This window comes from Miniopterus schreibersii (assembly GCF_964146895.1).
Source record: "Miniopterus schreibersii genome assembly, chromosome: 7".
Lineage (NCBI taxonomy): Eukaryota > Metazoa > Chordata > Mammalia > Chiroptera > Miniopteridae > Miniopterus > Miniopterus schreibersii.
Window position 1 is genome coordinate 21,912,506 of NC_138108.1, and position 24,358 is coordinate 21,936,863.

A 24,358-nucleotide genomic window follows, 5' to 3' on the forward strand; every position below is an offset into this window, starting at 1 on the left:
TATTTGAACATCAATCTATGTATTTCACCAATTAAACTGACTGAAGGATAGAAACCACATAATCATTTCAATACGTGCAGCATGTGACAAAATTTAACATTCATTCATAATATAAACTCTTGGCAAACTGGAGAAGATCTGAAATATAAAGAGCTCTAAATGTGTATGAACTACAGAATATAATGCTTGCTTTTTAATTTAAATTTCCTCTTAACTATTTGGTATACAAAACCTAAGACAGTAGTTCAGGACCAATGTTCCTTAAAGATTTTCCTCCTATTTATTACATTTTTATAACATTAAATATTTTTTGCAAGGGATTTCAAAGATCAAGGTGTTTGAAAATGAAACTAAAGTGTTAATACTACTTTGGAAAAAATATAGTTACCATGTTAATATATTAATGTATATCCTAAAGTACCTTATCTGAAGGACCACCTTTTAATTTATATGTGGGAATTCTCTAGGTTAGCAGTAAGCATACTTTCCTTATGGTGAATTTTGATAGTTCATGAATTGTTTAATTTAGTGTCAAATCTGTTATAACACAGAATTTGAAGTAAAAAAAGTCTTGATTTTGTATCTTTGATTTTTGGTTTCCTAGCTATGTGATAGTGAATAATCAGAAAGATTGAATAATCTTTCTGAGTTTGTTTTTCTTCCATAAAATTGTGGTAATAATACCCACGCCAGTTGTGAGGATTAACTGATAAATAAAAAGCATCTGGCACTCAATAAATGTTATCTATTATCATATTTTGGAGCTAAGTAAATATACATTAAATGAATAACAGCTTTACTTTCCACCATTGTTGAGAGTTCCAAATGATGCAGAGCTTGGGGGAGGGGAGGGCAGACCAGTTAAAAAAAAAGTGCATGCTGCTAGGTAGCAAGTCATTAAGTAATTCTTCCTTTTAAATGACTTTTGAAACACTGAGACTTGTATTGTATGTTCGTTCCATGTACATTACTCAAAAAAACAAGTGATTAAACATGTCATTCGGTGTATTTAATTTTACAGCTATGTACAAAGTCTATACAATTCTTTATAAGTGAATATAATTCCTTTCCCATAACAAGTGATTCCGTTGTTCTGCTAATTTCCTCTTTAAAATAAATGCTTTTCTCCTGCATTATGAGCAGAATTACCGCAAAGCTAGAAAAAGTACAGAAATTTCAGAATTCTAAGATTTAATGGTTTTGGCTTACCTGACCTCAGATTTTAAGATTACTCAGCCAAGTATCAGAAGACTACTCCAAATGATTATGTCTATATCATTTCAGTTCCAAATGATTTCACCTCTAATAAACATGTCATTTACTCCCTACAATTTAGTGTTCTCAGCTATAAAACAGGCAAATAATACATTTGGTTCTATTAAAGAAATTTTGTGAAGAAAAATTAAACAACATGTAAAAATACTTAGAAATAAAGTGAATAACAAGTCCTATCTTTTGAGGGAAATATCAAGATCAAATGAGATATTGTATATACAATGGGTTTCTTTCTACTATACCACACTTTGCAAGGTATTTTTATGGTTGTTATTACTATTACTACTACTATAAGGCATTAATCAAATACAATAGTATCTAACAGGAAGATTAATGCAAAAAATCAGCCTAGAGGAAATTTTTATAATGCATGCAGTAATACATTTAGTAGTAACTGTATTATTATGTACATATAGTAAATACTGATGTATTTCACAAAATGCTATCTTATTGGTTTCATATCTACAAAATTTTAACTACTTGATTTATATGCTGTGATTTAAATAATTTTGCTCCTTCTTTTCAGTTTAATATTCTACTGTTTCAAGTATTAATGTTTTTCAAAGTGCCCTAATATTGAAAGTTAAGAAGAGAAGGGGGGGGGGAAAAAGAAAGGATACTTTTCCACTGATATTTTTTAGCAACTAGCTGGCTTCCTCATGACCCATGATCACCATCATTAAACAAATGAATCTGTGCTGCTCACTCTAAAGTATAATGCATGAGGTTGCCCACGTGAAGTCACTTGATCACAAATCAACATCTCTATGATCTTCAACTCTTATGTGTCCTTCAATTTTGGACTCCTATTTAAAACCACTTCTTGCCCGGCCGGGCGTGGCTCAGCAGTTGAGCGTCAACCTGGGATCCAGGCGATCAGGGTTCGGTTCCCAGTCAGGGCACATGCCTGGGTTGCAGGCTGCAGCTGATCAATGACTCTCTCATCATTGATGTTTCTCTCTCTCTCTCTCTGTTCCTCTCTCTGAAATTTAAAAAAAAAAAAAAAAAAAAATGCCCTCTCTTTAAAAAAAATAATAATAAAAAAATAATAAAAAAATAAAAACAAATAAATAAAACCACTTCTTTCTTTGCCTGGCTGGCATGGCGCAGTGGTTGAGCATGGACCCAGGATCCAGGAGGTCACAGTTTGATCCCAGACAGGGCACATGCCCAGTAGAGGGCGTGCAGGAGGCAGCCGAAATACTACTGGTGGTTATCTCTGGACAGAGTTCAGGTGATTTCTATTGTTTTGAAAACATTTAATGTCTAGATCAAATGTTTTATAATGTTCATGTGTTGTGCATATAGCGGGGGAGTAGAAAAAGTAAGCTCTCGGCTACATACTATTAAGTGAAGAAACTAAGACATGGAGCAGTAGGTATTATATGGTCCATTTACATCCATATGTATTTATAATGTTTAAAGAGGGTGGAGATACGTACATATTAATAGGACAAGGGTAAGAATAGTGTATCTGACACATTGTTGGCAGTGGTTCCATAAGGAAGGGAGCTCAGGAGGGAATCATTTGTTATGTGTATTTCTATATAGATTGAATGTTTTATAACTAGAATATAGGGTGTCCCCCAAAAAACATATACACACACTTTGAATAATTATAAAGGCAGTGTTTATTAAAATATATTTCATTTTTAAAAATTGGGTATCAGCTGTTAAAGTGTGTGTACATTTTTAGGGACGCCCTGTACTTAGGTCTTACTCAAGCAATAAAGAAAAGACAAAATCAATCCCATAGAAATGTTAAGACAGAAGACCAACAGAAAGTTTTTTAAGTAGATTGCAATATAAAAATGGGCTAGCGAAAAAAAAAAATATTTCACATAACAAAAAAAATCTATGAAAAATACCTCACAAATAAAAATGTTAATTTTAATGAGATATTTCTAATTAGAAAAGTTTAAATTATCATATTTAATTCTCATGAGGACATGATCAGAGAGATACACAATCAAAAATTATTGTGAGATAGAGTAAAACAATAATAAATTTATAGAAAGAAATTTTATATTGTCAAGAGTATGAAAATGCTTATGGTCTTTAAGTAGTAATTCCTTGCCTAGAAACCTAAACCAAAAAATGTAGTCGTCAGAGATGTAAAAATGAATAATTTTTATACAAAAAATATTTGGCATTAAAATATAGGAAATATCTAAATGTGGAGAATGCATAAACATGTAAAAAGCCTACATTATGCAATATTATGCATTATTAAAAATAACAATTTTGAAGAACTTTAAGGCAATGGAGAAATACAATGTAGTGTTCAGTTTTTAAAAAGTATCTCTGCATATGATTCAAGTTATATTTAATGAAGAGAAATTACAAGGTTTTCAATATAACTTTTTCTCTTTTTCAGGTTCCTCAATGGGAGCTTATTAATTTAATAATTTTTATTACTTTTTGAATTAAATTTGCTCAGTAGCATTTTTAAATGTTTCAGACAATCGTCTGTTTAATCTTTGGTTTCCTGATAGAAACGTTAACTCAATACAATAAAAATAATTTACTGGGTAAAGCACTGAACCTTTTCAAGTACACCTAAATCTGACACTAAGTATATGACTCTGGGAGAATGTTTTATCCCCTCTGAGCCGAATTCACTCATCTGTTTCTTTTTTTAAAGCACAGGATCTGATTTTTAAGGTATGTTTTAGGTCTAAAAATGTTATGATCTAGATAGGCACAGAGAGGGAACTGGTGGTTGCCAGAGGGAAGGGGAGTGGGGGACAGGGTGAAAGAGGTGAAGGGATTAAGTAGTACAGATTGGTGTTTACAAAATAGTCATGGGGATATAAGTAAAGCATAAGGAATATAGCCAATAATATTGTGATAACTATGTATGGTGCCAGTTGGGGTACTGGAAATATCAAGGGGAACACTATGTAAAGTACATGATTATCTAACCACTAAGCTATACACCTGAAACCAATACAAAATAAAACTGAAAGTAAAAAAAGTTATGATTCACTATTATTTATTGCTACCACTGATAAAATATAAATCTCTTCCTTCTACTCTAGTTTGATGGTTTATGCAAATATGATGGATTAGTTCAAGAATGTTAGTAAAACTGAGGATGGCTGGGTTAGAACTTTAGGGTTAGAATTAACTGAATTAACTGTCGGCTATTGTACAATTGTACAAACTGAGGCCAGGGATAGTAGCTAACTCATAATCACAAAATAGAAAAACCGAAAACAAAGTACCAAAAGTAAAAAATCTATCACAGCTAATTATTAAGATGAGTGGTTTCCAAAACAGTTTCTTCTATATATCAAAACATTTCTTTGATTTAGGCACTCTTTGAATAAAATAAAGAAAATGCCATGAAATTAGTAATACTTTAAAATCACTGCATATTTTTATTTATGCAGTTGGAAAAGTAATACATATATACATGCAAGTCATATTATTTATTTGGTTAGAGACTGTGTTAGAGTCTCAGACCCCTCTAATTAATCTACAGCCCCACAGGGGTTTCAGCCAACAGGTAGGGAACTACTGATAAAAGCAGCTGGCAGATATAAAAGGAAAGAAGCTAAATCTCAATTCACACTAAAAGTTTAAAGTGGTATTTCACATTGTATCTTCAAATGTTGAATGGCACTTGACAGAATTTTCTTCTTTGAGTCTCAACTTCTTTTATAAAATAAGAACAGTAGTTGCTGCTTATAGGACTGCTATAAAGATTTGAGAGATAATTATGTATAAATACAATGTATAATATATAGTAGATATTCAAATGATGTCAGTTCCTTTCCCTCTGCCCTCTGCATTTTGAAAATTACCATGATCAGATAGGAACAGAACCTGCAAAGCTTATACAGTACATTAGGAAATTTAATGATACAGACAGAAAATAAAGATTTCCTAGCTATAAAATCTGCATCAGACTCATTTCGTGAAGAAACTGATCCATTTTAATAGCTTTTTATTATTAGTCTGCATCCAATCCCTGTTGACAGATTCCCATGTCATTAGAAGTATTATCAGCACTGGGGCCCAAGGGGATAGTTTCCACAAGCCACGGGCTCTACAGAGGCAAGATATTTCAAAGAACCACTGCATTCTATCACTCACCCTCACTCTCTCTGGTTGCAGATGAAGAATTCGAGGGCCAGTGAAATGAAGAGACTCACCCAATATTACTCAGCTAAGAAAGTGGCAGAACTAGTTCTCTGCTCCTATTATTTCACAGCAGTTTCACATATCTCACAAACTACTTATCCATTGCTCGGTTTTCTATTATAGTTTACTTCCTGTGAAAATACTTTTAGCCAAAAGGTACAGACAAAAATAGAAGAACTAACTGGATATGAAATTGCAATGCAGGTTTAGATGAAATCAGAAATAATCAATTACAGCTACACGAACTTCTTGATCACTTTAAACTACCTTTTCTTCCTTTATATTTTTTAAACTGGAAATGGGTAAAGCTCTAACTTCTGTGCTTACTACTAGAGTTAAAATCTATGGAACTGTAAACTCTAGTGTAATTAAATATTAAAGTGATCTCAGTGTTTCCATGGAAATAAAGACCTCATGAATAAAGAATTACTATTATGCAACTGATATAGAAGTCTGTTACTTTGAAAACCACACAGTTTTATAGCTACTACAAGCTAATGTTTTTGTTTTGTTCTTGCCCATATCCCTCGGTTAAATTCTTCTTAAAGGTCTAAATATGCTCATATTTTTTATTATAAGTCTGATATAAAAACATTACAATGTATTTTCAAATGTTAATCAAACCTGAAAAGAGAGGAAAAATCTTAAGACAGTATATTTACATAATTCTAGTCATCTTTTTTATTTTTATTTTTTTTAATTTCAAGATCTAATTGGCTTTATTAAGCGATTCATGAATGGGGCGGCACCCCTTCTAGCAACCAGAAGGATGCTCTAGTCATCTTTTGAAAGCCAAAATTATACTGCCGACAACCATATTTTAGGTAAAAAACAAAATAAGTGAAAAGTCCAAGTTTATTAAACCAAAAACTGAATAATGTATAAAAAGATAGAAAACTGACAGCTTAAGGCAGTTTATTAAAGAAAAAAGACTAGAGCCCTGGCCAGTGTGTCTCAGTTGGTTGAGCACCATCCTATGCACTAAAAGGTTGCGAGTTTGAGGTCAGCCCAGGTTGCAGGCTTGATCACGGGTAGGGGGCATGCAGGAGGCAGTTATTATAAATACTTGAAGCATGGAAATGAGAGTGGAGCCTCTTAGGTGAAACAAAGAGACCTTTCTCTTTTAGACCTACAAGACCATCTCCTTATGAGGTATTTTGGAGGAAAGGAGAAAAGGTCAGAAGGACAGACAGAGAGAGAAAAATGAAGGACAATAGGATGAGACAGTGGAATAGAAGAATAAAGGATGTTATATTCAAATTGTGATTTTAAGGGATCTAAAACAGTTAATTTCAAAATTTTCACAATTTTCTCTTGCCTTTGCCAAGGAATCTTTTAAGGAGGCAATTTCATAGACCCTTGAATATATTTTGGAAGTTTCTTCTTGCTTTAAATGTAGACAGGCCCTAGCTGGGTAGCTAAGTTGGTTAGAACGTTGTCTTGATACACCAAGGTTGTGGGTTCAATCTCCAGTCAGAGCACATACAGGAAGCAACCAAGGAATGCATAAATAAATGGAACAACAAATTGATGGTTTTTCTCTCTCTCTCTCTCTCCCTCTCTCCCTCTCAAGTCAATAAAATGTTTAAAAATGTAGACAATTGTATATTTTTGGATATTGCCCCCTTTATGCTTCAGTGTCTCCCAAAAGAACAATTTTGTTCATATCAAAAGTAACCACTATAATTCCAAATAATGTTTATATCATTTAGAAAGTTAAGAAGACACATTTTGATTCTAATATAAATACATATAAGATACTAAAGTTCAGCCCAAAATGAGTACAGAACTAGACTAAAGATAAATCTATGAGTCTGACAACAGCCAGTCAAACCTTGTGTACCTTGTTATCTTGGGACAGACAGAGAGAGAAAAATGAAGGACCATAGGATGAGACAGTGGAATAGAAGAATAAAGGATGTTATATTCAAATTGTGATTTTAAGGGATCTAAAATAGTTAATTTCATGCCCCCTTCAAAGCAAACTAGACCTTCATGGGCAAAATAAGAGTGAGTAAAGTTTTGGTAAGATTTTCATAAATGACCTGAGACAGTTTTTCCAAAGGATGCCAGCCTGAAGAGAAGTCCTCTGAGCAAACTAGCTTACACCCATCTTAGTCCCTATGAACTTCCTCTTACAGGCGAATAATGAAGAAATGACAAGGACAAACAGACACAAAAGTACTGGCAGCAGTAATGCAGATTTCTACCAAAAATAAAAAATTTTCAAATTTGATCAATCTGGATTTTTATAGAGTGTTTCTTATTCCTAGATACCACTCCCAAACTAAAAAAATTAAACTTAACATTTGGAATGTTTGATGAAAAAATAAGAAATCAGAGCTCAAATTCAATATGAACTCACCTTCCCATCATCATTGGAGAGACCCTGTGCTGGAGACTCAGAGGGCCTCAGAAAGCACGCTGTTTCCAAGTTGACCAGATTGTGATAGGACCTCCAAGACATCCAATGCTGGCTCCTTTAAAATACCTCCAAAATAACCTGTTGGTAAAGTAAAACTGAGTTTTTTGCTTACTGCAATAAGGGAGAATATCTTGACAGTCTTTGCAGTCCCTCATGGGGGAAGTCAGAGGTGCAATATTTATGAAGTTTGGGGATCTAGTTTAAGATGAATTTCAATGCAGGGGATATGATTGGTATCAGTACAGTTTTTACATAATAGTATTTAATGTGTAATGGTATTTACATAATAGTTTTTGACTGAACACAAGGAGGTAAGAGTTTGGAAGTGATTCTTTTGCAATCTTTTGCCTTCTTACAGTAATCTGCTATTCCCTCTACAACCTGAATTGCTCACCAACCTGGAGCTTCTTTAATATAAAATGTTTTGCTTTTGTTTGAATTGATAGTACTTATCACACCATTTTACAACTGGTTGATTGTATATATGCCTGTCAATACACTGTGAGTCCTCATAGGGCTAGGGTTAGGTTTTGTTACTATATCTTGGAGCCAGCAGGTAAGTGACTGGTTCTCAGTGAGTACTCAGTCACTGCTGACTGTAGCTAGAGTAAAACACACAAACATGCTGACTAATCTGGATTTCAATTTATGAACATAAACTTCAAATGAACTCTTAATCAAGCTGACCCATTAATAATACAGGGATGGACAAAAATAGGTTTATAGTTGTAATACAAATAAATAATACCATAATTAATAATAACCACAAGAATAAACTGTTTTGCTTACTCACAACTGTAAACCTCCTTTTGCCAACCCCTGTATTATACTTCCCTAGTCTAACTAATTCTACTAGTTTTTTTCAACTCTCCAATATACTTCCCTCACACACCCATCTTCATACTGGCCGAACGGCCTTGCTTCTTATTTCACCAAGGAAACTGAAGCAGTCAAGAGAATTTCCACAGAATCTCATTTGTTCCCACCTGCTAGCATCTTTACCCATGTAGCCTGCCTTATCGTCTATCCATAGATGTGGTATCTGTGCTCTATCTAAAGTCAGACCCTTTACTTGGGTGCTAGATTCCATCCCCTTTCTCTTACTCAGACATCTCTTCAGCAATTCTCTTCCCTTGACTTTCCCATCTCTCTTCAGGTTGTTTTCCATTTATTTTCTATAAGGACACTCCAAAATCTTAAATGCAGATGGTCATTCATTCAAAAATATTTTCTAAGCAGCTATCACTGTGATACTTCTACAAGCAAAAAAAGACAGACCCCTACCCCATGCAGTTTATAATCTAGTAGGTGGAGACAGACAATTATAAAGTTTATTCCTAACACAATGGTCAAAGCGATCTTTTTAAAGGGTAAATCATGTTGCCATTCCTCTGCTCAAAACTCAGCAATGGCTTCCCATTTTCACTCAGAGTAAAAGCAAAGTCTTTATAATGAATTATAAGACCCTACATGACCTGACTCCCTGTTATCTCTCTCATTGCTCAGTACTTTCTCACTCTACTCCTGCCACACTAGCCTTCTTGCTGACCTTCAGGCACAGCAAGTAATTCCCAGTCTTGCAATTCCATCGTATTGCACTGCTCTGCACATTATCTGCATGACTCAACTCTTGTATTCCCTTCAAGAATTAAAGGATACATGTGCTCTCTCAATGAAGCCTACTCTGATTGCCCGATTAAAAATGGCAATTCTCTTTACATCAAACCCCACATTTCCCTCTTCTTCTATTCCATTTTTGTTCCATATCGCTTACCCACTTAAACTATAAGTACATAATACACATATAATACACAGAAGTACATAAATATACTTACATATGAATACATATACTTATTAGGTTTGTTATTTATTATCTAACTCCCTCTACTGGAATGTATGCTCCAAAAGGGCAGGAAACATGTCTGTTTTGTTGAAAGAATATTAATCTTTAAGGGTTTAGAGTGTCCTTGTAGAATACAAATGCAAACTACTCAAGGGTTTTAAAAGCAATTATAGATGCAATAGTTATGGCTAGAAAATTGTTATATAATTTTATTACGGTAATCAATAAATTACTTTATCACCTCCTTTTGGTAATCATAACTATCATCAGAAATCTGTAAAGCTTCATTTTTCACCCAGATTTTGGAAAAGCTTTTTGATCCAATGGGCTCTTTTAATAAATTATTTAAATAAGAATTTACCCTAATACATGCTAAGTAAAATGTAAAATCCTTAGCCTGGCCTTCTAGAATTTCTAGCATTCAACTAGTCTTATCTTTCCAATCTTTCCCCCAGCTTCTTTCCTTCATTGAATCCTAAAGTTCTCTCCAAAATAAACTTACCAGTACCCCCAAAGGTGCAATATAATGCTTCCTATTTGTTCCTTGAATTCTACACATCTGCATTTTAATCCTATGTCCATATCCTGTCATGAGAGATTCAACTCAAAGATCCTTTCATGAAAAGATCACTTGCTTTTCTGGACTGTGTAGCAAAAGGAATATGGAATGATATTGGACAGACCTTGGTACCAATATGAGCTTTTTAACGTTAATAGTTGTGTAATAACCTCAGGCAAGTTATTGAATTTCTGGATTTCAGTTCTCTCATTTGTGGGAGACACCATTTAGTGACCTAAACAGTATTCAATGAATTCTGTCTTTCTCTCTTACTAATATACAATTTTTCTTGAGGTGGTAATGTGCCAAGATTTTTAAAAGAACTACACTTCCTAGCATCCCTCATAACTAAGATGGTCATACAACAGTTCTAATGAGATAAAAGTGGAAGCTGCCATGAATTTTCTGAGAAAGACCTTTGCTCACTCACCCAGCACAGGCCTTTACACATTCCATTCTTCCTGTATGAGCTCTGATCAGCACTGGAGGTAGAGCAACCATCATGGACAAAGGCAACAACTATGCAGATGAAAGCGATATGTTAGAGATGGTTACATAAAAAGATTAAACTAGTCTGGGTTCCTGATGCCTGGGTTGTATGCACAGGAGCTAAAAGAAAAGAGGGCAAAAAAATAGGGCAAAATAAAGACTTTCTCAGACATGATAAACCTGAAAGAACTCATAAGCCACAAGTCTACAGTATCAAAAAGTTAAAGTTCCATTTAAAGGAATGTTAAAAGGAAATAAAACAAAAAATGATACCATATGGAACTATGGATTTACGCAAAGGTATGAAAAACAATGAAAATAATAACTGTGGGTAAATAGAAAATTTTTAATTATTTAAATGTCTTTACAAGGTAATTGTTTAAAGTATAAATAATAATATATTGTGGGGTTTATAAGATATATAGAAATAGAATGTATGACAATAGCACAAAGGTGAGAAGTGGAAAAATGGGAGTATACTCTCGTAAGACTCATACTAAATGCAAAATAATGGAATAGTACTTGAAAGTAGACTGTGATAATTAAAAATGTATAGTTTAAACACTAACACAATCATTAAAATAACAAGAATTACAATGAGTAAGTCAAAAAAGGAGGTAAAAGTGAACAATAAAAAAAGTTCAAATGCACCAAAAACAGGCAGAAGAAAAAGGGGACAAAGTACAGATGGAAAATAAAAACAAATAGGCAAATGGAAGACTTAACCCAACCACGTCAACAGTAATGTTAAATGCAAATGAAACCCGACAATACATAGACAGGATAACACGTCCTGGTGAACAAGTATGATTTATTCCAGGAACGCAAGGACGCAAGGCTGCTTCTCCCTCTGAAACCGAGTCAATGTCTCTCACCTCACTGAGAGACTAAAAACAGAAAAATCAAATGATCTTCCCAACATACACAGAAAAAGCACCTGACAAAATCAAATATCCATTCCTAATAAAAACTCTCAGCGAGCTAAGAAGGAATCTTGCTCGATTTGATAAAGGACATATGCAAAAGTTGTTAACATCACACTTAATGGTGAAAGACTAAATGCTTTTTCCCTAAGATCAAAAACAAGGCAAGGATGTCCACTCTAAACACTTCTAACCAAATTGTACTTTAGGTTCTTGCCAAAGTAACAGTAGAGAAAATAAATAAATAAATAAAAGGCATCCAGATTGGGAAGATATAAAATAACATGATTGTCTATGACGAAAATATGACAGAATCTTCCAAAAAGCTATTAGAACTAATAAGTGAGATTAATAAGGTTACAAGATATAAAATCCATGTAAAAAATCAATTATATTTCTATATACTAATGAAAAATCAGAAGTTGAAATGAAAAAACAATGTCATTTATAAGTCCTCAGTGACAAATCTGACAAAAGATATGAGACTTGTACACTGAAAAGTATGCAGAAAAAGATTAAAGAATCAATATAAAGAGTTCATTTGTGCCCCAATGAATCGATATATTCTACATAATTACAATCAATATGCCATCGGGCGTTTATAAAAAACTGGCAAGGTGCTTCTAAAATTCGCATGGAAAAACAAAGGACTTAGAATAATCAAAACAAATTAAAAAAAAAAAAAAAAAGACTTAAAAGTTACCATAATCAACACAGTATGGTACCGGCATAAAGATACTCCAGAGTTTTTCAATCTCGGTACTCTTGGTATTTTCGGCCAGATAATTTTTTGTCGTGGGGGCTGTCTCACTCATTATATGATGCTGAACAGCATCTCAATGTACCAGAAACTGGCAGTGTCTCCCTAGTTGTGACAACTAAAGCTATCTTCAGACTTTGCCAAATGTCCCCTGGAGGAAAATTGTTCCAGTTGAGAGACCACTGAGCAAAAAATACATCAATGGAAGATAACAAAGTCCTGTTAATAGAAACACTGGTCCACATGTTAATGGATTTTTCATCACAGGTATTAACCTAATTCAATGGATAAAGCATAGTCTTTTCAGAAAATGGTGCTAGATATCATATGCAAAAAAGAAAAGTGAATTTATGCCTTGTACTAGGTACGTAAAAATTAACTCAAATGGATTAGAGTTCTAAATGTAAAACTAAAGTTATAAAACTTTTAGAAGAAAATATAGGAGAAAAATCTAACCTTGGGTTAGGCAAAGACCTCTTAGATAGAACACAAAGGTATGGTCCATAAAAGACAAGTAATAACAAGTGTTGGAGAGGTTGCAGAGGAAAAGGAACCCTCATTCACTGCTGGTGGGACTGCAGACTGGCACAACCATTATGGAAAACAGTTTGGCTGTCCCTCAAAAAATTAATAGAGCTACCATAAGACCCAGCAATTCCTCTTCTGGGTATCTACCCCCAAAATTTGAAAACATTTATTCTCAAAGATATATGCACTCCTCTCTTCATTGCAGCATTATTTACAGTGGCCAAGACATGGAGACAACCAAAGTGTCCTGTGATAGAGGACTAGATAAAGATGAGGTACATATATGCTATGGAATACTACTTAGCCATAAGAAAAGATGAAATACTGCCATTTGCAACAACATGAATGGATGTTGAGAATATTATGCTAAGCAAAGTCAGTCAGAAAAACCTAAGAACCATATGATTTTACTCATGTGTGATATAAAACTGAAACTCATAGACACAGACAATAGAATGGTGGTTACCAGAGAAAAGGGGTGGGAGGGATGAGAAAAGATAAATGGTGACGGAAAATGATTTGGCTTTGAGGGGTGGGCACACAATGCAATATACAGACCATGTATATCATAGAAACATACAATTGAAACCTATGTGATCCTATTAACCAATGTCACTCCAATACATTTAATTTTTTTTTAAATTAAGATAAATTAGACTTTATCACAATCAGAAACTTCTGCCCTTTGAAAGATTCTGTTAAGAGAATGAAAAGATAAGCTACATATCAGGTGAAAATGTTTGTAAATCACATTTCTAATAATGGACTTGTATCTAGAATACACGTTTTAAACCTCTATAAGAAGAAAATAATTCAACTTAAAAATGGGTGGAAGATTCAGACAGACACTTCACTAAAGAAGATATACAGATGACAAAAAAACAAACCACATGAAAAAATGCTCAACGGTGTTCATTACAGAAATGGAAATTAAAACCACCATGACATAATACTACACACCTATTACAACGCCTAAAACTTAAAAGCCTGTCCATACCAAGTGTCAGCTAGGATAGAGAGCACCTGGAACTCTAATACACTGCTGATACAAATATAAAATGGTACAACCACTTTGAAAAATCAGTTGAAAATTTCTTATAAGGTTAAATATATATCTAACATGTCAGAGCCATTTCACACCTATTTACCCAAGAGAAATGAAAGCATATGTCCATATAAAGACTTACACAAATGTTCATAGCAGCTTTATTTGTAGTAGCCAAGAACCATAAGCAACCCAGGTGTCCATCAGCAGGTGAATGAATAAACTATGGTATATTCATACAATGAGGTACTGCTTAGCAGTAAAATAGAATGAATTGTTTATCCTGTGATGTAGATAACTCTCAAAATAACTATGCTGAGTGCCAAAGGCAGATAAAAAAGTTGATACTATGTGATTTCATTTTATAAAATTATAACAAAGCAAATTGATCTTTAATGTCAGGAAGCAGATTGGTATGTTTGGGGATGATGGGGTGGGTCTGGGAGTGAGGGAGAAGTGGGATGGACTATAAAGGAACACTAGGAATCTTTTGCGGGTGACGGATATGTTCATTATCTTAACTTTGATGATGGTTGCATATATGCATACATTTACCAAAATATCAAATTGTACACTTTAAATATGTGCAGTTCATTGTATGTCAATTATACCTCAGTAAAGATATTTAAATTAAACACTGCTGGTATCTGTCTCCCACTCTCTCCTCTGGTTTTAGAGTTCATTTTTTATTGATATAATTAACATATAATATTTTTTAAGTTAAGGTGTACAATATACTGATTTTATAATTTACACATTACAATATGATTACCATCATAGTGTTAGCTAGTACCTCTTTCTCATCACATAACTTTTTTGTGTGGTGATAACAATTAAGATCTAGTCTCTGAACAACTTTAAAATTTATAATAAAGTATTGTTGACTATAATCACTATGTTGTACAATTAGATCTTTAGTAGTTTGGTTGTAAATGTGTACCGTTAGATAACATCTCCCCTGCACTCTTACACCCATATCACATTCTCAAAGGTTTTCCATACTACCCATACAATTTATTCATTTTTCTCATGAATCAGTTTAGGATCCATTAATAAGTGAGGGGTTTTTTTATTTGATTTTATTGCTGAAGTTTTAAGAATTCACTCAACAACAAATATTTTTATTATTTAACAATAGAATTCATAGCTAACATGTATGTGGAAAAACAATACTAAAGCTTTGGCATTACAACTACATTAATTAAGTAGAATTGCCAATAATTAGATATCAAAACAATACACCATTTAAGATGTCTAAAGCCTAAATCAGCTGATGGAGAAGATTAAATGCAGTCCCCCTTCTGGAGAGAGAAAGATTTTCTATGGTCCTGAAAAATAGGCAGAGTGGAATTATGCCAAAAAAAAAAAGCAAAGAGGGAAAAAATTAATGATCCCTCCTGTTTAAATAACATATTTCTATCATTACTCCAAAAATATAAAGCTGTACTTGAAAATGTCACAGTACTACAATGTGGGGGGAAAGAATTACTGATACCCTACTTCACACATTGTTTTAAAATATTGATGGTTGGCTGAGCTGAGAATACTAAATGTAAATATATCCCCAAATGTAATAACAGGAATTAGTAGTAGTTACGCTTAAAAACTTCCAAATTGAACATAAATCTATCACCAGAATTCTCAGATATTAGAGTATTTATTCAGCATTTTCAAAATGAACAAAACCACCACTATCTCCAGGAAAAATATAAAAAGAAAACTAACAAGTTTAGAAAAAAAGCACAGTATTTTAATGAAAAAATTACATTATAACAAGGACACTATACATTAAGTTACAATATATATAGTATACACACATTTTTAAAACTTTTAAAAAATCCTGCTACAAATTAAATGACATCTTTCTCATACTCACATGATTAAGTACGTATCTTGACAGAATATAAAGATGGAATACAAGCTGGTGGGCCTCAAAATTAGAAACTTTAATGCAGGACCAGATCCCAAAATTTGATTTCTATCACTTGTGACTTTTAGAAAATATTTACCTGGTATAAGCATACACATTTTTTTTTTAAGTATGTTAACTGCTTACACAAAAATCAGTATTAGGAATATGCCCACCGTGGCTATTTATCTATAATTCATTGTAGTATATATAAAATTCACTTGGAGACTTGGAACATAAAAACTACAATGAATAAACAAGCTCATCTGTAATTATGAATTTCTAAATGCTTATTTTGAATGTCCAACTTACTACTACAGATATTATACTTTGTAATACATGACACAAAATAGCATCTGTCAAACTTTGCTGTAGAGCTGTTAGGAGAATGCCAAATATAGATACTGAAAATTGTATGCACTTGTATTCAATACCCTGTACATTTTTAAAATAACTAAATATTTAAAATATGTAAACACACTTTTAAAAAGGCGATGCTAAGCACCTTTAAAATACAATACTGATATATTGTGACTGAATATGCAGTTAGAGGACAAATAAACTTTTAAAAACTAATTTAGAAACCATTTTTAAAGAACTACTCATTGAAATACTTACATGAAAATATTGATAGTTCCAGTTTCTACCTAAAAACCAAAAGAGTATATAATTAGGGATTTAAACTTCCTTCATGCACTTTTCTTTAGTTTTTTGTTTGTGGGGAGGATGCACAGTAACTTTCTGTCCTCATAATAAAAAATCAAAAAGTATCAGAAGAGACATTCACAGAGAATGAAGTGAGAGAAATATTTTTAAACTATGTTTTGTTCTTGATCAAGTTCTAAAGTCTGAATCCTTGGACATTTCTCATCCTCATCAGTAAATGACTAGAGTTTGTATCTTAACAAGCATTTCTCCTTAGCAACTCAACATCAAAAAATAAAGGAATGCTTCCAAAGAAATATAGTTCAATTGGTAAAATATTTAATAATAAATTACTGTCACTAATGAAAAGTGAAGATTATATAAAATCTTGAAAAAAGTTTCCATAAAAACTAAAAATAACAAATGAAAAGAACATTACCTACATGCAACACTAAACTATAAATTAGTTTGGACTTATGCCCTTTAAGTGCACACAGACTAAGAGAAATCTGGGTTTGAGGTAACTAAGAGTTGTGTTTAACTTATAACAGATTTGGCAGCCTAACTCTATAAATACTGGCAAATATTTTCATTTATTAGGAAAATGATAAGCAAGTCTTATTAAAAATCACATATGTAACTGAATACTAACTTTGCATTAAATAGAGGCTTAAATTATAAATTTTATATTAAATAGGGTATAAATCTAAAGAGCAAGGAATTTTAAAATTCCACCCACTTCTAATATAAGAGTGCTTTATACTTATACATGTTGTGTACCTGAAACCATTAAAGTGAATTAAGAATGAGAGATTGGACTTAGAAAAGCAAAAAAAACCTCATATTCATGTAAAGTATTCCAGTTAAATTTCATATAATATTTACATGCTTTGAATATTAAACATTAAAACCCATTTGAAATCCTCATTACTTTTAAATATAACCACAGATGGTCTCTGAGGGGGAAAAATGTCTTTAGGTTGATTTCTTGACAGTTATAATTGATGTTTCTAGTTTACCAGCCTTCCAGAAAACAGCAGCTTATATTCAATATTTGAAGTAAATATACTTACTCAACAAGCAAATATATATAACACATCAGTTGTTTTAAAGTTTTAATATAAATTAAATTTAAACTATAAATATTTACCTTGAAGTACTATAAATTCTAATACCATCAATTCAGTAAAAACTCTGGCATAAAAAAATAAATACAACTCAAATTCTTTTCTAACCAGAGCTGAATCTTCAATATAAAATAGGAAGAAATCCTCTGCCAATATCAAAAAGTTCCCCAAATTATCTGTAAACACCATGGAATTCTATTCTTTCAGAATCCTCTCAATTTCTACATTTTTCTACCCATAAGTAGAGATGTACTACAATACTGCACAAAGCCATGCAATATAAATTTATTTCTGTTCCTTATCTGATTAATTCAAGTTAAAATTCTCAGTACTTACCAAGATCCTTTAAATTTCTACTAGATGATCATTAGTATGCTATTGGTTTGTAGTTATAAGTATAAAAATCAGAATGAAAGAAGCTAAAATGCAACTACACGGTTTCCACAGATGTGAATGTTGGGCTTCATGTTATGAAGTAAAACCTATTGTTTTATCTTTCCAAATGAGACAGACTACAAATCTTCTCTCACCTGTCTCCCAATTTAAAAAATTTCTTTACAACTTTAAAGAGGGAATAAGTTCTTTTAGAAATTAAAAAAAGGTATCTCACACACACACACACACACACACACTCTCTCTCTCTCTCTCTCTCTCTCTCTCTCTCTCTCTCTCACACACACACACACACACACACACAGTTTTTGTTCTTTTTCATTTTTTAAGAGCTAAAATTGGCTATTTCCAGAGAATAAATTAGATAACTATTTGTGTCCAGGCTATATTACCATGGATAAGTTCAGAAGACCTTTTGAAATACTGGCCTTATCAGGTATTCAAAAAGCATAAGAATTATACAAAACAAGAGGTGTAAAATATCTCTTAAGGTAAAAATATGGAATTCGTAACAAATATATCAGTTTTAAATCAAAGCTGCTCATCAAACCAGTCTTCAGTCCATTTATCACACTGCTGAGGTCTGACAATATTCACCTCTTTTCTATGACATCAGAAGTCACCAGAGTTGTACAATTCTGAAAAGCTTCAACAATTTATGTAGCAGATAATTTCTTACAGTTCAATTTTTTTTCTTCCATAGTCAATGCTGGTTCTTTGGGTTCTTGTTTAACTTGGTTCACAGAAATGGTATCTTCTGGATTTTCTTCAACTTAAAAACCAAACATAAAAGAAAAACCCTAAATTATATGAATTATATGAATTTAGAAGCAAAGCATACAACAGTAGTTTGGAAAAAAGAACCAAGTAATTTAGAAAAGCATTTGGTGTGACTGAGAATTTAGTGCTTCTGACATCTTAATAGTCATTCATGTTAAATTCCTCCAGTATGCTTCTGGTTATGAAAAAAAAGAAGAGACAAGACATCTATAAAGTTATTCTTCTCTAAAGGTACTTTGACAAAAACCAGTCCATAATGTGATAAAATTATGAGTAATAATTAATATTTAAACATAATTGTAAAAGCATGTGTGACTAAAAGTCAGGAACCCTCCCATTATTTCAAAATGATTTCTTTTGCAAACAGCAGGCATATGTATCACAAATTCACAGATGTGTTACCATTCCCATATGGTTTCCATATGTGGTCATATATTAAGAAAATGTTACCTAAGGAAACTTCACTATGTAAGTACTTTAGGGAAAAAACCCACATCTTAAATGATAGCTCTACACGAGCTATGTATTTGCTGATCTAAAATATTTCAGAATGCAATTACCATTCTGATTTCAAAGAACTTATGGCCAAATTAATCTAAATGTAGCACACCAGAAACACTATTGTGAACTGGTAGTTGGTTTATCTAAGATAAAGTCTTTCTCTCTCCTTCTCAGGAATATCAGTTTTTCAGTTGCTCTAAGAAATTGAAGTTAAAGGGACCATATTTGCTCAAAGAAGTGTATTGAACACACCTTAATGCATGTCATATACGGGTGTGTTGGAGTTTGGCCCAAGCCATAGAGAAAACCAGTGAGGATAGATTTAAATGACCACCAGAATAAATACTCTTGTGAAGTAGTCCCTCAGATCATGAGCTAACGTGATAAATCATGCAAATTCAGATTCATAGAGGGTCTCCTTTAAAGCAATCTGAGATCCCAGAAATTAGATTTAGAGATCCCAGAAATACGGTGGTACAATACAGAGGGAGGAAGCATGCTAGAATGGAAAAGCTTTGGAGGCAGTTAGATCTGAGTTTAAACTCCTTCTTTGTCACTAGATGTGATCTTAGGCAATTACTTAACCTCTTTGAGCCTTGGTGTCCCCGTCTGCAGAAAGGAGACATCATCAATTATTTTATGGAGTTATTGTGAGGATTAATTCAAGTATATTCCTTTTACCTCTTCTACTAAAGTTCCTCAGTAGTGACAACTGTCACAGACCCTCTGGATAGATTTTCTTAAAAGTAATATTTCCAATAAATTTAGAAGACAATGATTCTTTTCTGGAAGGAACTATCTCACACTTTTCCTTACTGAGAAGAATGATGATTAAGAATGGAGGGGAGTAATATTTTAAACAAAAATAAACAAACAAAACAAAAAAAAGGAAGAAAAAAAAAAGAATGGAGGGGAAATATATGTTCTAAGGAGAATTTCTGAGAAGATTTTGCTCTTCAAAGCCAACTGCAAATCTTTTCCCACTACACTGCCCAATCCAGAACAATCTTTGGAAAAAGAAGTGACATAGGTCGAGCAGGAGTTAACAGTTTATTACTATGCTAACTGGTCTCATTACAAAGTGAAGGTACCAAAGTCATGTACTAAACCCAAGTCTTAGGGACTTGGGTTTAGTACAAGTTCTCTTTCAATTTCCATATAACTCGACATTTAAGTCTGTAACTTAAAATTTTCCTTTTAATCCTTTTATCTGCCCACTTTATTCCATTTTTGTTGTGTGCATATTAATTTTTCCATAATAACCTTTACACTAAATAGTTTTCCTTTTAAAGTTCCTTTACTTTTTTCATGCATTCTAAAATGACCTGTCTGATCTGACATCATCACAGATTTTCCATGTAAAACTAGGTAATTAGAGAATGAATAATTACAGTAGAGAGAAAAATTAAAAGTTTAAAAGTTATTAAAATGTAATTCATGAAATGTCTTCCCCTTTTTCTCAAAGTTTTACCTGATTTATCTATATATTATAAACTCACTGAGTAGAAATGACAGTTTTTTTTCTGTAGAGTAATAGTGATGGTAATCCATAAAGTTTTAAAAAACTAATAATTTGATTTTAACTTACTAAGAGCTGGGTGGCTATCTATAATCTGTATTGGAATGGACTGCACATTTCCCAACAGAATCCGATGAACACTTCCTTCCAGATTCTCTGTATCTTCAACATCTCCAACATCTATCAGCTTATCCACTGCAACCAGATTTTGATCTGATCCTGGAAGTTTATCCATGGTAGAGGCAATACTATTGTTTTGGGTAAGGCATGTATCTGTTTGAAGGCTGTGACTCTGACCAAGCTGTAGAGAATTATTATTCATTATAGTACTTCCCACTGAATCTGGAAGTCTTGAAGGACTAGAGGATGGGTGGTCATTTACTGATATCAAAGCCGGTGATCCATCAGAAGTAAATCTTGGTTGCAACTGTAAACCCTTTTAAACCAAAAAGAGTTACATCAAAATGTTTGAATTTACTATGTAAATTCTCATAGGCTGTATTATTCTTTTGACACAAATTGGAATAAAATATAAGAGTATAGTCGTAAACAAATATTAAGTGAGGACAGAAACAGGAACCAAAGGAAAAGTAGGACAACTAAATTTTACTGCATGCACAGTCAACTCAAATTTTTTCAAAACATATTGTTTAAATTATCGTCTTAAATCGAGATACAAAAAGTCGAGAAATTAATAATGAAACCATCTTTGATCATTATTATAATTCTATAACAAATCTGTAAAAACCCTAAGAGAAGAAGAAGGGAGACTGAAGAACAAACAAAGGGCTTCAAATTTGGCTATTTTATTGAATTTCTACCTGTAGTTGTGTGAATATTTTTGGCTGAAATGAAGAAAGTGAGGAGAGCAAATGGGCTGGTTCTGGAGACAAAGAATCCCTTGTGTGATTTATTTCCACTTTGGTGGTAGTTGATTCTTCTGGTGAATTTCCTAAATTATATAAAAAAATAAATTATTAAAACAAAAAAAAATTATAGCTTCTAGGATACTACACTTTATTACAACCCTAACTATCAGGAAATAAGATCAAAGGTTTGAAAAGGACTTGTAAGAAGTTACCTAGTCCACTATTTCCAGATCTTGTTAGGTAATCAGAATTACTAAGGGAACTTTAAAAACATATAAGTTCCTCTTCAACCTCTATGTAATTTAATTCAGTATATCTAGAGTAAATGATATTTTTTTTCCTTCAAAGACTCTACATCTGTAACTAATCAAGCCCATTTTCAATGCCATGATTCTGGATTACACCTAACCTTCCCTAGATGTGGTGAACCTATTAAGCTTCTGAATTACGCAGATCAAACTTAATTCTAATTCATCTTTGGTAGCCCTAGGACAATGCCTGGTATACAGCAAGTCCTCAATAATAACAGTATTAAATTGCTTTCAATAATCCATTAAGGAATAAGTACAAGTAAAAATCAGTTTTCTTAGTATCTTAATTTGTAAAGTAAATTGTCCTTAGGAACAATTTGATTCCTTCTCATGTAATTCTTATGTTAACCCAAATATATTCATCTCTTTAAATCAATTAAACCAATTACCAACAACTATTTATTGCTTTCATACTGGCCTTTGAGTGACTTTTTTTTAAATGGCACTGGTGTCAGACAAGGATGGATTTAAGCGCTGGCTTTTCTCTGTAACCTTCAACATGTTATTTAACCCAGTTTCTAAACTTCAGTTTTCTCATCTGTAAAATGAGGATAATAAGAGAATCTTCCTCAAAGGACTACAGAGAGGATTAAACAGGGCTCACATTTCTTGGCTTCTTCCTTTCTAATTGTCCTATTTCACTCTGTTGCTACTGCTATGGTCATACCCTGGACTATTCTACATTCTCTGATCACAACCGCTGACCCTCCCAGGGATTTTGCTCGGGTACTCCACAACAATGGTTCTTCAACCTCAAGTGAACCTCCCGCCAATTGATTCTTGTTTTCTTCAGATCCATCAACCACTTCCTTCATAAAATTCTCTCCCCGTCCAGCTTAGCGTACTGGGTTTATAATTTTCTCTCTTTTCTTTTCTTTTTTATCCTCACTTGAGGATATTTTTTCCATGGATTTTCAGAGAGAGTGGAAGGGAGAGAGAGAAACATTTATGTGAGAGAGACGCATCAATTGGATGCCTCCTGCATGCACTGGGGCCAGGCCAGGGATCGAGCCTGCAGCCAAGGTATGTGCTCTTGACTGGAATCAAACCCGGGACCCTTGAGTCTGTAGGCCGACACTTGAACCACTAACCCAAACAGGCTAGGGCTTTAGTTGTACTCTTGCAAATATCCTAAACTCCCTTGCCTCTCTGTCCTTTGGTCCTATCCACCTGATAAAGTCCTAACTCTGGATGAAAATGATTTCCACTGCCTATACATGTGAAGTCAAATGCCACTGAAGATGAAACTCACTGCTACTACTATCAATTCATAATCATCAACATTGACCTGACCACCGCCTATATCTGACAACCTTACAATATTTCTCTCTGACTCCATATTAGGAATGATATCTAATCTCCATTTTCTTAAAATCTTGGCCAACCTTTCTGAGATCTTCCCTCATTCTTAGTACTCTTACTTAAAGAGAAAAGAGAGCCTGGCCAGTGTGGCTCAGTGGTTGAGCACTGACCCATGAACCTGGAGGTCAAGGTTCAATTCCCGGTCAGGGCACATGCCCGGGTTTCAGGCTGGATCCCCAGTAGGGGGGCATTCGGGAGGCAGCCGATCGATGACTCTCTCTCATCATTGATGTTTCTATCTTTCTCTCCCTCTCCCTTCCTCTCTCTGAAATCAATAAAAAAGCAAAAAGAAAAAAGAAAACATATTTAAAGAGAAAAGAGAAGCTATCTCAGATAGAAATTTCTTCAACTTCCTATCACCAAAGCTATTAAGTACCTTCATCTTCATCTATTTCTTCAGGTCTCTCCTGTCTCAAAATGCTTTCCCTCGACCCCATACTCCCTTCATAGCAAACTAGCAAACTTCTTGAAAAAGTGGTCCACGTCGTCTCTACTTCCTTCATCTACCACTCACTCTTCAACCTCCCCAATAAGGTTTCCTCCCAATCCACTCTATTAAAAGGGCTCTGATACACAAACTTTCCAAACCTGATCTCATGATCTTTTTTACTCCCCTGCGGCCACCAATACCTATTCTAATGCCAGTGTTACTGAGCTCAGTAAATGCCACTATTAGCCAGTTGCTCATGGAAGGAACTCAGGAGTCATTCTAAATCATCTCCACTCTTTCAACTCCCACACCTATTCAGTTGATAACGAAGGCCTTTGAGGTCTACTTTTAAAATAACTCTTAAATCTGTCCAATTCTAATATAAATGCTACCACTGTAGGCTAAACCAGCATAACCTTTCAAATGTACAGCTGAAAGGGCTTCATAAACCTGTTTTGCTTATCCAGTTTTATCTCCAAGCATTATCTATGCTTAAAATCACACTAACTTTAAGTT

The 24,358-nt window shown here is 33.5% G+C and overlaps 1 protein-coding gene across 4 annotated transcripts in view; it reads right to left on the bottom strand.

The window, feature by feature from the left end:
* CARF (calcium responsive transcription factor) overlaps positions 1-24,358 on the bottom strand; it is a 65,599-nt gene that overhangs the window by 7,447 nt on the left and 33,794 nt on the right. For 2 of the 4 annotated variants that reach the window (XR_013999124.1, XR_013999125.1), the window contains 6 exons: positions 21,692-21,822; positions 20,940-21,306; positions 18,668-18,842; positions 16,524-16,552; positions 10,682-10,770; positions 7,790-7,927 (listed from right to left, as the gene is read on the bottom strand). Coding sequence is in view for 2 of the 4 variants with exons in the window: in XM_081141852.1 (XP_080997978.1) it covers positions 7,837-7,927; positions 10,682-10,770; positions 16,524-16,552; positions 18,750-18,842; positions 20,940-21,306; positions 21,692-21,822 (800 nt within the window). In the remaining 2 variants the exon portion in view is untranslated. The remainder of the gene's footprint in view (positions 1-7,789; positions 7,928-10,681; positions 10,771-16,523; positions 16,553-18,667; positions 18,843-20,939; positions 21,307-21,691; positions 21,823-24,358) is intronic. The other 2 variants (XM_081141852.1, XM_081141853.1) reach the window with 1 other exon arrangement.